At 37.2% G+C, this 14,117-nt stretch overlaps 1 protein-coding gene across 7 annotated transcripts in view; it reads right to left on the bottom strand.

Moving 5' to 3' along the window:
• LOC113504519 (rho guanine nucleotide exchange factor 5) overlaps nucleotides 1-14,117 on the bottom strand; it is a 122,155-nt gene that overhangs the window by 21,614 nt on the left and 86,424 nt on the right. For 4 of the 7 annotated variants that reach the window (XM_026886854.1, XM_026886856.1, XM_026886853.1 and 1 more), the window contains one exon: nucleotides 13,806-13,906. In XM_026886854.1, the coding sequence (XP_026742655.1) occupies nucleotides 13,806-13,906 (101 nt within the window). Of the gene's footprint in view, nucleotides 1-1,245; nucleotides 1,465-1,800; nucleotides 2,019-4,169; nucleotides 4,314-13,805; nucleotides 13,907-14,117 lie in introns of those variants that run through there. The other 3 variants (XM_026886857.1, XM_026886858.1, XM_026886859.1) reach the window with 3 other exon arrangements.

Here is a 14,117-nt window from a genome sequence, read left to right as displayed (position 1 = left end):
ATTTATAACCGGTCAGACAGGTGCATGACTTCATGTAGACATTGAAAGTATACGAAACTATGACGTGATTAGAAATCGAGGGAATATCCAAACAGATTCATCACAGGTCGGTAAATAAAAACGCGATTGCCAACAATTTGTGTTTGTAAGTAATAACTTAAGTATACGTCATGTATATTATTATGCGTTTTTGTTTTCACTTTCTTGTTTCAGAGACATGTGTACCTATTATTTGAGCGGCACGCAATGCGTGCGTTCAATGAAGATAATGACAGTGTTGAACTTCGCGAATTAGGGGCAAGCGAGTGGCAAAAAACCTATGAGCACGTAGAGGCCACTTATAATCTGTTTGAAACCATATATTGGTTTTTGAATAGAGCCAGATCGATCTGGTATTTGAAATCCACTTAAAAGCACATTTCGAGATTATTAAACATTGCCCTTTTTGTGTTTTGGATTTATTTAGTAAATGGCTCTCGACTTGTACAGTCTGGTGATTGGCAAAAAAGTTTAGCCAATATGGAACTAGGCTGGCAATTTGTGAGGTCATTCGGTTCTTAAAGCGTAATGGGTGTTTGAATATAAGCATTGACAGAATTATCAATTTCAAAATAACCTAGGTTGAAATTAATATATTTTAACATAAGATATTCACACCAAGCAATCAACCAGTTAGGCAGAAAATTAAATGACATAAGATTAACGCTTGCTTCACGCAACTGATTGAAACAAATGCGTTTATTAAACTCACCGAGTCGTTTATCATAGTTGTTCACATGATCTAGAGGAGCACGTCTATCAAGTAGAAAGCGAGAAAGTGATCTCCGATCAAGTCGAGTTGTTCTTACAGCTAATAACTCGGTACACACTGTTATTACTCGATAAGTACGATGTATACGGTACGATGTGACTGAATGCCAACATCCCTGGGATATTGACAAACATTACCATCATGTTTTCTAGTTTCATGTCCGTTGTTTGGACACAGGAATCCGATTTGTTTAATTTCTCACACTTAAATTGATGCCTGTTTTGATTCTCATGTTCTTAAGACTTCTTGTGTTTTTTGTTTGTCGTTTAGAGCTTTTTATTTAAATTTGAATGGATTATTAATCGTGATAAGTGGTCCAACCACAACATAAATAGTTGGACGGGATAAGTTTCCAAGAAAGTTTAGTGATTTTGAAAGAATATGAAGTAGAGTGGTTTTGTGAATCATGTGAATGAGTCAAAAGTAATAAGTACCGAAAAATGCGATGAGATCTTGTATTTCGATATCTCCATGTTGTAGGACGGTCCTAATGTTAAGCGAGCAAGTCCTCTCCAGCACGTCGATGAGCCGCACGCGGTCGGCCAGCCCAGCCAGCCCGGCCGGCAGGCTGCGCGCGCTCTCGTCGTTCTGGCTGTAGTATGAGCACTTCGCACTCGTATCGATGTACACCTTCGTCGGTGACGTTATGAACACTACAACATAACGAGCCAGGTGTCACACTCTCCAGATATCCCGCACACTCACAGTCCCAACCGGCCCGATACCGCAACTCGAGGTACCACGTCACGACTATTGCAAAATTATCGATAAGCCTTCAATGCCAAAAATGAATGTTAACATTATTATGGAAATGCAAGTTGCGAAATTCGCAAAACATGATTTTTATTTAAAACAAACAAGTTTTCTGTTTAGCCCAAGGATATTTGGCTAATTATAGAGACGTAGAAAACAAACTCGAGTCACATCGAACCGGTTAAAGTAAGGACCGTATTGAATATGAATTAGGATATCTGTGGAGCGTGGTGCACCTTGATCGCCGCAGTTCCTTCGGAAGGTGCGCGGCCTCGGCGGCGGCCCGACGCCACCGTTCACCTGAGGCTTCTCCGAGATCATTGTTCATCATCACTGTTTCCATTCATCACATCACTTCACTGAGTCACGAGCACTTTTTCGAACAAAGAACGGGCGCACAGACATTTATTTGCACTGTTAACGAACAATGTAGTGTAGCAATTCGTTGAAACTGCTGAATCAGAGGAGCGAAATAAGTTTAAGATTATAAACTGGATCCTTAACTCAGCCGCGTGATCAACTTAGAGGAAAAAAAGCGAAACAAGTAGTCGGCAGCTGCGTTGCCGGCCGTCTCAGGGTCGACTGGTACCACGAGCGCACGGCTCGGTGTTTCCATCGCGATCGCCGCTAACTATAATCATGAACCGCTGATTTTTTCACCGTTTCAATGCTAAGCGCGGTAACGCAACGTGCCAAATAACATTTTGTAATAGTCCGACTGACATTGGTCGTGGTTAATGCACTTAAATCGATATTTGAAATACGTTCGCTATGGTTCACTGCACAAAAGTGTTCAGTTTTAAAAGGTTTTTAAACTATCGCTTGTTTAAACCGAGTAGGTATTCAAATTTATTCTTGGTAGAAAAGCGAAACGTATCTATTCTAACATATCTTGGGACGACACAGGGACGTTACGTGAATGCTACTGCAATTAGATAACATTATCAGTAAAATACGCGTTATGGTGTAATTGCAAAACTAGTTGTGTTTGTATATATGGCGTTGCAATCAGAGCATTGCGGCTTGCGAAACAATGAAGGCCTAGCGCGGCGCATAATCTGTTCCGCGGAAAGAGAACTGTATCATTATAGAGCTGCATGAGCGAGCTGTTGGTGAAGCCAGCCTCCAACTAAACACTGGATAACTTCAGACCATCGATGTGCCGTGCAATGACCATAATAGCTTCCATAATGAACACAAAGATACGGCCAATGATCTCGATGACACTGCACTTAAGGCTAAAGATGTTTTACCAGATGAAACTGGGCGAGACCGCTTTATCTGATATGTAGACTACTAAGCGACTGCACACAACAGTACATGTGCTTCAATTATTGAGAGATTGCATCTAGCTGTAGACTTTCTAGATCTAGATATGCAGTGACAATGCTGGCTTTGTTCTGTTTTTTATTCTGAATGCATCACGCATTTCAATAAGTTCGAAACGATTTGTGATGAGCGTTACGAATTCAAAGTCAAACAAATTCTGATTACTGGCATTTATATATCTAAGGCTAAATTAATTGTAAATACAGCCGTGTCCGAGCACTGGCGGGTCTAATCGATTGTAACTATATTTGTATCGATTATAGCCATGTAATAGTCGGGTATTAGAACCGAATACCAAAGCTGAATGCGGTGGAATGCAACGAATGTGGATTAACTAAATAAGACAGCATTTGTTGGTGGAATTCCGTCGGACAGTTGTCACAGTTCCGGCCGGCTGCGGCACTGGGCTCGACACTCGCTCATACGCTTTGTTTTTATGTTGTAACTATACGGAAATGTTAATATGCGTATAGTAACACTACTCTTATACAAGGAGAACATTGGGAAACAATCTATAGCTTCTCAAACGTGCATTAAAATATTGGCATCCTCTTTACGTAATGCAGTATTTCGTGCTTCTTTTGTTTCAATTCGGTCAAGCTTGCGTCTTCAGGAAGCCTGAATGTGATCATTAATATTCTTAATGTATTAAAACGCAGTTTTAAATATAAGTTGAGCATTTCAATGAAGGTATCATATTACCGTGAGAAAACATACTTTGACGGACATTGTTCAATTTATATCGCGGAAATCCTATTATGTAAGATGCTGTAATAGCGTGGATATCAATAAGATATAATTATGATAATAAAATATTATGTGATCAAACAGGAAAACATTAAGTTCAAGAGTTATGAGCGATGTAAAAGATCACTTAATAACAGAATTGAACAATGAGTTGGGGACAAATGAAAGGATATTCAAATAACAAGTTGCACTGCCTCAAGGTGGACAAGCGCTAGGAATACATGAAAATGTGTGAAGCAAATGCTTGTAACTCCAAACTTAGTTAACTTTGATGGAGCCAAACGATGCGGAACCAAAGATAATATGTATAGAAGCGATAAAGAAACACTAAAGTTAAAAACGTACAGTGACGTCGCTGGTTAACATGAAGTACTTTTTGTTCAAACATTTAATTTGCTTTTCGCAACAGTTGTCACGAGTCAGATGGACAAAAAGTAACCGGCACGAAGACTGCGTTAAGCGAACATAAATGAGCGTAAAGAAACAGCAGAATGGACGTAATATAAGGTTAAAAATCACTCGGACGAACTTTGATAACAAAGGTCACTGCATTAGATGTCCACAAAAATAATATTCACGGTATTGAACAGACTGCAAGCTCTAATGAAACACTTTCACTGTCGCGGGGTGTGGAGCGCGCGCGCCGTTGTGGGAGCGACGCGTCCGCTCGGCGGCGCAGGCGCAGGGCTGACTCGCGCGCGCCGCGCCGCCGCTGTCCCTCTCCCACGCGAGAACCTTTTGTGGCAACTGTAGCAAACGCGTAGGTGTACCGGAAACGCCGTTTAAGTCACATCCCTTATACGTAAGGAGATGACATGAAGTAGACAGAGATCTAACCGTCACGAAACGCCTTATTGTTTATAACGGTAAGAAGGTCATTCAATCGACCATATCTGAGACGTAATGTCACGGAAAAGGTGTGTCTAGAAATTATTTAATTGAACAAAGAAGTCATTGTTAATAATCACTTCAGTCTTAGGGAATATCAATTCAGCAGGCGACAATAGGGACAAACTTATACAACAAGAGCAATACTTTAGAAAACTGGTCCAGTGAGTCTGTCTACGAGAATTTAGGGCGATACGCTATCAATGAATCTATAAATCAAATAGTTGCTGCGAATAATGTGCCTGAGATATCGATAAACAATGTAGTATGGCTGCATTACTGGAGCAGCTGAAAAACTTGTCTAAGGAGGGTAAATAGTCGCTAATTGTGCGAGAAATCTAGAACATTGCACTCGTTACCGTAGTGACATAACGTAGGAATAGCCACAAGTGGAGCAGGTAAATAATTGATCCCACGTTCGACTTCATCGGTGAATTTGACTGTATGAAGCAATTGTCTTACAAAATTGAAGATTCTGTGCACTGCGCTGCTGTTTTCTTAAACTCGTATCCAGTTCACTCTTGTTTCAAATGACTGGATGGCAATGAAGGTTATTACGATTGATGATAGCATCACCTTTAAGGTACAACGCCTGTGGATAGTACGAAACATTTCAATACTTTTTTCTAGCCCAATAAATGTTGGTTCATCGTTGCAATTTCTAACCTTCGATGTTGTTGTAAGGCAGGTGGTTCGCGTTTTAACTATTAGCGTGAGTTGTCGTTCATTTATGTAAGAGGTGCTTTTATGTCGCAACTTCTGAAATAACACTATTTTTGCTAAATGCTTAGATGACCACACACGACTCTGACAATAATAACCACAGCTCATGCAACATAACAGACGCATTGTTATTTAACTCTAAATGTTTTCCCACAGTTATGTCTTTATCTGTTATTTGTTAAACTTGACTAGCGAAAGTCGCAATTCATGGCACAGAATCATTTTTGCAATTTATAAAACCATTAACAATGCATTTCGCATTTGCTTGTACTGAAGTGTCACGTTGTATTCCAGTCATGTACAACCATCGTATATCATTAACACAATTCAAATCTTTTACTTGGAGATAATTTCCCGCGTATTTGTCGTCAGTTTAACACTTTTTATTTCGATGTCGTATGCATTTTCTCGGTATTCATCGGCGGTGGTTTATCAGTGTTCATAATTCACACGATTATGAACACAATGGGAGAGTAGAGCTTATTGAATATATGAAAGTGGAAGCTATTGAAATAGATAAGATGATTTCTTATACTATTATTTTAAATAAAGGATTATTTTAATTGAAACGTAATCGAAAATCCATTGAAGAGTTTTCTATGACGCGGATGAATTTTAACTTACTTTAGTGACTTTGAACAAAAGTTACTATATTTTTGAATAGCCAAAGGTGCGACAAATCTCATGTCTGCAGCCATGTTATTTTTACGCTCAAGGATGACTAATAAGTCATGTACTTCGACGCAACGTGAGAAGGTATGTTTATTATGCGTTCAATGACAATACTTGACGAGGAATTCTTTTGTCGTGTGGAGTTGTTTGATAACACTTGATTTTATCTTATTCGCCATGTTCATGGGCGTTTCACAAACAAGACATTCAAAGTTAACCTCACATCATTCGTGATTTTAACAATTACATATTTGGAACCAGAAATAATAAATTCCAATCGATTAATTGTATTTATAACAAATTGCGCTTTGTTTGTTGATTGCATGATGAAGACGGAAGTTATAAGGAAACAACGCCGTTGAAAGGAACGCGAATTGTATGTTCCGCGGAGAAAAGTATTGCGTTGTGTAAATAGAGCGTGGCTTCGGATGCTAATGCAGGTGCGGCTGGTTCCTGCTGAACTAGAAGGTGCACTAAGGCAGGAAGACATGCAGCGACCGAGCTACGTATAGTAATGAGGCAAATTTTATGCATCAATGCGTGCACCTATATAGTCGTTCATCATCTTCGCTGTTCCTCTGACAGAAACTGTTGTTTTTAATATTTCCTTATGATACAGTTACCTATTAAACTGAGGTAAATTTGCTGATATTATAACTGATATGAGAGAAAATATGGGCTTTAATTCTCCACTAACTTTTTGATGTCTTTTTGAAGTTTTGTTAAAAAAATCTTCTCTTTTCAGATATTATTACGCATTTCAAAAAAAGGGCGCGACGCTCACCATAACACATGCCGCCAAAAGTTTATGATTAGACAACGCTCTAGGATGTGAAGCGGGCTGTCACACTTCCATATCGACAATAATACTCTTTAAGAAGTAATAGGTGGTAGTCGGTCAGTTTGAGCAGGTTCGGTGACAAAAAAGCAAATTTCTACATACAAAAGAAAAGAAAACGAAAGCGAAACACAAATACGGTCACAATGTATAACAAAGATGACCTAGACATACATACATGTCGAAATACCTGCAGATGACACTGCGATTACGATGCAAGCGTCATTCTGTCAAATCATGTTCGTGTTTATGTGTCAAAAATGACAATCGAGTTGGTAAGACGCGTGCACATGGCAAAGCCTCAGGCAATGATAAAATACTCCGTGATTGTGAATGTGAAGGTGATATGGAAATACTAGGACCGCTAGAGAATAATAACATCCACCTGTTTAGATAACAAGAACGACTTTAATCCATTATTCGTAGCAGAGTGCATTTGAAATGTGAAAGTAGGTCTATTTGTAAACGTCTCTTGTAACTGTTGAATGGATGGAGAATGTTGTAACACTTTTCTATAATGTTAGTGAATAGCTGTTTTTCATCACGAGGGATTTGGAGCAACATGGAATTAAGATTGAAGTATAATAAATAGTATAAAATAAAATAGTATGTAATAAGCTCTTGAATTGAAGGATAATGCAGAAATACAAGCGCCATGTTGTCTTAGATGATAAAAAGATTAGGTCTCATCGGCAGAAATCGAGACTTTAATCTCTTACATAATCTAATATATAAAATTCCCGTGTCACGATGTTAGTTACCGTACTGCTCCGAAACGGTTCGACCGATTCTTATGAAATTTTGTATACATATTGGGTAGGACTGAGAATACAACAACATCTATTTTTCATACCCCTGAGTGACAAGGGTTGCCCACACAAAAAAAAAATATTTTTTGGACGATTTTTTCTGTTTTTATTTTTTTATAATGTGGCATTAAAAAATACATACACCTAGAAAAAAAAATCGGCAAAACAACGTTTGCTGGGTCAGCTAGTATTGTATAATGTATACGAAGATTTATTATTATCTTTGAACATCTAAATACTCGTTTTAATCTTAAACACCTCACAGATCATCTTATAATCTTGATTCGCCTACTCACGTGACAGCCAGACATGAAATATGGACATCGTCAGTCATGTCATTGAGTAGGATTTGAAAGTTTACATCGAGACTATTATTATTGCCGTTGAAATTGTTAAACAATATATTTATTTAAGACACGTGTATAATCTAGGCTGTCTGCGGGTTTAGCAAGCGTGCGTTCAGGCGTAACAACATTTAATCGTGTAGAGAGCCGAACATCGTTTTATGGTGTGCATTGTTTCAATACATTTGAGTTATGTGTGACAAGACAAGGCAATTTACAGAATTTGTTAAGACGTGAAATTACATTATTTCTATTAAATTTATGAATTTCTTTTAAATTAATAAGTTGTTGTCAGTTTAGCGCTTTTCGTCTCGTTTAACAATTACGAAATTGTTCGGTAGCTGAACCAATAAAATACAGCAAAACGGTTTTATATAGTTTCCGCATAGCCTCGATAATAAACCAGATAATACAACAATAGTGGTGACAATTTGCAGCGACAACAATGATTCAGACTGGTTTCAACCATCTGTTCACGGACGGTGAAAGTTGTAAGTCATGAAGGCAAATCTGTACCTGAATAACCAAAACATCATAATTTTGAAGGAGCAAATAAAGTTGTCAATAGAAGACAGCCTGGGACGGAATATTAGGTTGTTGAAATAAGCTTATAGGCTATCATTCATAACATTTTAGGGTTAAGAAACATGGTTGGCTTACTAACGCAATTTCATACTCTGTAGGAGCTGGAATAGTTTCCAGGTTAAGGCATTGTTTCTCCGGTATAAAAGATATTTTGATTTATCGGTTTAATCGTTTGTATTCCCGATTCCCGTCTTATCGCCGATAAGAAGACATTATAAGCATCCGTGTTCAGGGTGGTAAGAGTATGGCTTCTGTTTTTTAGGAGAATACGTCCATAACGATTTTTTCGAGTCCACATGGTGGGAAAATTGTGGTATATTTATACATGTACATGTACATATATATGTAATTTGGCAGCCCTGGCAGTAAAATAAGTTGGCGACTGTCTTGCGGCTTGTAACAATGGCGTATGGTCACGGCTGGTGCGTTCGGGTCGAAGGGCGACACCCAATAAGGAAGTCCACTCGGGTTGGCTTGCACAATCAACTCATATTGTTTTGGAGCTGATGAAAACATAGTAGGTATTCAAACAGTTGCTGGTTGAATACAAGATACCGTTGAAATAATTGATTAATTTTTGAAAGTAAATTGGAGATAAAATCAGATCGAACAGTGAAAAAAAAAAGATTTTTTTTCAGTTCTTATTCAATAATATTATTAAAACTAAAGAATTGATTACCATAAATGAGGTGACGAATGTAATGAACTGAAAAAAAGAAAGCCTGACTGATCTTTGGATTTTAAAGAGGTTCGAATTAAGACTAAGGAGACAATTCAGAATTGATTAATGGACTATTTGGAGTTAAAATATTTGACGTCGGATGTCGAATTGGGAGACAGGAAAAAATATGAAAATTAACAGAATTAAATTAATAATTTGCAACGGATATTTGAAAGAGACGTAATTAAAAAATATGAGATTTTCAACAAAAATATCGACATACTCGTAGACTTGTATAATTACAATTGATACATTAACAATTTAGCTAGATACAAAGAAGATTTTTTTTTTTTTTATTGAACTTTGTTTTTTGTTTAGATTGGTTATGAATCACTTTGGTGGAAGTTGCGGCAGCTTACGCTATTGGATACGCTTGCTGCCGCAACTTATAATTTCACTACGAGACATTTGTCTCATTTGCCTATTGAAACGCAAAAGAAAATTAAAATTTGACAAAGTTATTTTGCAATGTGATTGGGGTTACGGCAGCTCACGCGATTTGATACGTTCACTGCCGCAACCCATTAAGTCGCTTTGTTGAGACTTTGTCTCATTTTCATGTGGCTTCATGGATGTGGATATTTATTTTATTATTTTTAATATATATGAGTTATTTTGCAGTATATGAAGGGTTGCGACAGCTCACGTGATTTGATACGTTCACTGTCGCAACCCGTTGAGTCGCTTTGTTGAGACTTTGTCTCATTTTCATGTGGCCTCATGGTAGTAGGTATTTATTTTTATTATTTTAAATATAATATGTGAGTTATTTTGTAATGAATGTAGGGTTGCGACAGCTCACGCGATTTGATACGTTCACTGCCTCAACCCATTACGTCGCTATATTGGGTCTTTCCCCAAATTTTGAGTGAATGCAATAGATAATATTTTATGATACAAAGAAGATATCTATGACGGCATATAAACGAATCTATTTGGTCATGTACAAGGAAAACTCTGCCAAAAAGCTCTAAAGTTCCATCAAGGATGTACGCGAAGCTGCCTGTGCCAAAAAATACAACCTCGCGAAATTAAGGCGGACCATAGACGTTCATGTAATTTGATCAATTAAGCTAATTCAAACTGTTTTATCTCTGTTTGTAACTCTTAGTACTCAGTAAATTACTTGAACATCGACGGCTTTGTCCATCTATTGTATGATTCGTACGTGTGTGTCAATCAAGCATGAATTATGTTCAGCACAGACCTTGACAGGTACGAAACTTTCTATTTTAATTTACGCTTCGCCGAGCTACGGCATGCTAATTATAAATTATTATTTTATTGATTTCTCTGTTGTTTAACTAGCCAATAACCATTACTTACGGTAGAAATTATGACATTAGACATCGTTTGTAAGAATGGGGAGAATTGCAGCGTTTTTCATGTTGGAAAAAATCTTCAAGCTTTATATAGGAACTTTCTCAATACTATAAAAGCTACGTCGTAAAATGCAATATTTAACCGTGTGAATAACTTCCCAAACCACGTATAGTAGTACGTTCACAGGAAATACCGTAATATATAAAGTAGTTAAACCTACATGGTAGACGGAAGACATTAAAAAGTGAATGTAGAAATTAAAAGTAAATGTTTAGGAGAATGCAAGTAAAGTTTTTGTCGCCAAGCAGTTAGGTAATATGTTATCAGACAAAACTGTTGTTAAACAAAAGAATGTGATTAGGTAAGTTTTTAATTTATTAATTATTGATGTTATCTAAGTATACGCACCAAACTGGCGGAAACTGAATTCTATTAGGCTGAGGCTCTGACTATATGACTGAAAAGACTATATCCGATACGACTGAACCGTGATAGCTAGACGGTTAGAATTTTTATAGATGTTTTCTCTAGCCTGTTTGTGGACCTTAAGTGTCATGAGACCGCCTCGCACTTGGACGGTTTTATCATTGTGTAGGTCATGTTCCAATTTAAGATATTTGCTTTCAACCTATCATGCAGTTCGAACACATTAAATTCTATTAATAAACATTAGCAACTGGGTTTTTAGGTGTATAGAAATGAAGAGATATCTAATTGACCAATGACCCAGAGAGTGTCAGTCCTCCATTCTAGACCATAGACATAGTTGTATAAATTGCGTAAACAAACCAGGGCATTACTCTTATAATTATCATAGGCAATTTAAAGGGAAATTATTATTTCTGTTATGACGTAATAAGAATATGCAAGTCATATATATCAGTTTTTTTTTTTAATTTTCCGTATTAAGGCGGCACCTGCGTACAAAAGGCAAAATAAGGAACATGAAAAAGCTCATTTTCCTTTTTGCTCAGTCAGTTTAAGTCTGACATTCAGCTCAAAGCGGGAAGAGTCCTTGTTCCTTAAGGCAAAAAGGTATATTTATGCATTCAAATATTGTTTATTGAACCACTTTCCATATACATATATGCAACCTCTTGATATTATCTACTGATAGCATAATAAAGGGTGCCTTGTCGCCATGGCAACACACCAACGTATCAATGTAGGTCACCAGGTATTATATCGACCGTAGTAAGCGCGAAAAAATCAATACCTTCCTACTGGGTCGCACAGCTAAAGAGTTTCATATCCTGACCAATGTTCTTGGTAAAATAGTCCGTTACTTAACAATGAATGTAGGATGAATGAATGATAGGGGTATTCAGCAAAAGTGTCCTTAAACGCGTTTTTTTCGGAGAGGAAATCAGATAACTCCAAACTTTGGGCTGAGCGCAAAGGAGTGTCTATGTCAGTCAGACTTACTGACTAGAATCTACCCATGTTTCTTCTTTTGCCCTTTGTGTACTAGGGCCAAGGCAGCCCTTTCAGAAAATAATACGGATCATCCTCCTACACTTTCTTTTGCTCTGAAAATCTAGTATGTATTCAATACTATTTGAAATACTATAATGGTGATGAAATGTACTATTTAAAATTGTTTTTTTTTTTTCAGAAAGCTGTGGCAGGAGAATCGACATATTTCGCAAAACTAGTTCGAGGTAGGTCCGTTTGCTGCTAACAACATGATAATTAAAGTGAAATTCTTATATATTAGTTAACTAATAAGTGTAAACGTAATCTAACTATCGGTATCGAACTTTCATAACTATACAGAATTATAATTATATTGCATTAATCACAAATTAATCCAACATGCATCATACTAGCAGTTAGTGCAAGGCGGGCGGCGCGCGCGCAGGAATCCCGTAACAATTAGTTACCGCCTACAGCCGGTTCATGAACTTGCCGCCATATTAGCCCACACTCGAGATTGACGTTAAGTATAATAACTGGGCTTTAACGATATTGTAATAGCACTAATAATAGCATAATAAATAAGTGAAACAATATTGTAATTATTTTAGAGTTTGGACAGATTATTGATTCGAGCATTTAGTTTAGTCAGGCGATCCCGAAACCTCACGTGATTAATCTGTCACACCCAAAAATAGCTTTGTAAAGTCTTTATAAGATTAAGAAGGCAATTAGCTAAGACAATAATTAAGTTTTACGTGGAATTGTTGACAGAGGTCTGCGTTTTCACCTTCGCTGGAAGTACGATATGCAGATGGCAGAACGAGTCGCGCGGTGATCTACTAAATAATACTACGAATTTTTCATTTAGTGAAAATAATCTAGTCTTGGATAGAAAAAAGAGATGTGAATGTAAACAAGGCATCAAAGTTGCGTTCCTTAATAAAACTCAAACAGTTCTTAATTGATTCAATAATTTTATGAATAAGAATCAAAATTTCCCAATAGATAGGTATAATACTAGGCATTATAAACGGTAAGTAAAAGTCTAGTGTCCGAATTGGGGTTATAATGTTAATAGCTTTAGTTTTGCAACAAAAACTAATAATGATATTCCGTAATTCAATAACATTTGTTTTGATGTTTTATTTTAGGTATAAGTTACACTTGCAAATAAAGCCATAATCGGACATTTCAGAAAGATAAATATTTTAGTATTCAAGGTTATCGTATTCAACCCCCTTCAAAAAAGGAGGACGTCCGAAATTCGACTGTTTTTTTTTACTAGGCTGTCTCTAGTCTGGGAAGCAGAAAATGTTTCTAAAGTCAAACAGTAGTCTTGAGTAATAGGACCACAAATTTCACAAATTAGGACCGAAAAGCCCTAGTAGCCGTTGTAATAATTGTCGAGAGTTGTCCAAAAACTCGGAGCGGACAAGCATTGTGTTGAGGCAGCGGAATGCGCGCGTAGGACGCCTGTCGCCACAGTTTGCGCAACCAGTCACATAAACAAGCGCCTGCGCAATCATTCACTATTACCGACAACTACCAGATTATGATAAACCTAACTTGCAAAGTTACTTGTAAACTTATTGTTGAAGATCATATGTGATACGTTTTTAATTACCAGTTCGCAAAATTAATACATCGAATTGACTTTTTATCATCAATCGCTCGATACGCCATCTAGTTATGTAGCACGGAGCGAGCAAGTAATTAACGGTGGTAGTGCGATTGTAAAATAACAGATGGCGCTGGTTAAATAAGTGTTTATTACGGTGTTTTCGTAATTAACGGTTTGGTTGCTATTTGTGTGGTAAAAACGAACATAGGTATAAGGACTTACCTTTATCGTTACTGTTTGGTTTCGGAGACTTCTGCCACTGGTGCCGCACCTTTTGCGACCAGCTGATCGGACTTTTTCTTCCGCGGCTTCGCTCCCGTACGCTGTAATTTAAAATTTCCATATTTCATTATTTGAACCACATTTACGTGTTCACTTTTACATGGCAATTCCTGAACTAAACCATCGATAAACATTATTTCATAATCAGGTGGCGATAACACTGTTTGCATTTCTCTGTTATTGCTGGTAACTAACCAGTTTATTGGGTCATGCAAGGTGATAAATTCGTTGTTCTATTTTGTCAAGTTTCAT

This window comes from Trichoplusia ni, chromosome 22, assembly GCF_003590095.1.
Source record: "Trichoplusia ni isolate ovarian cell line Hi5 chromosome 22, tn1, whole genome shotgun sequence".
In the NCBI taxonomy this organism is placed as follows: Eukaryota; Metazoa; Arthropoda; class Insecta; order Lepidoptera; family Noctuidae; genus Trichoplusia; species Trichoplusia ni.
The sequence above is the reverse complement of the archived record's forward strand: the minus strand, read 5'-3'. Positions and strand labels throughout refer to the sequence as shown.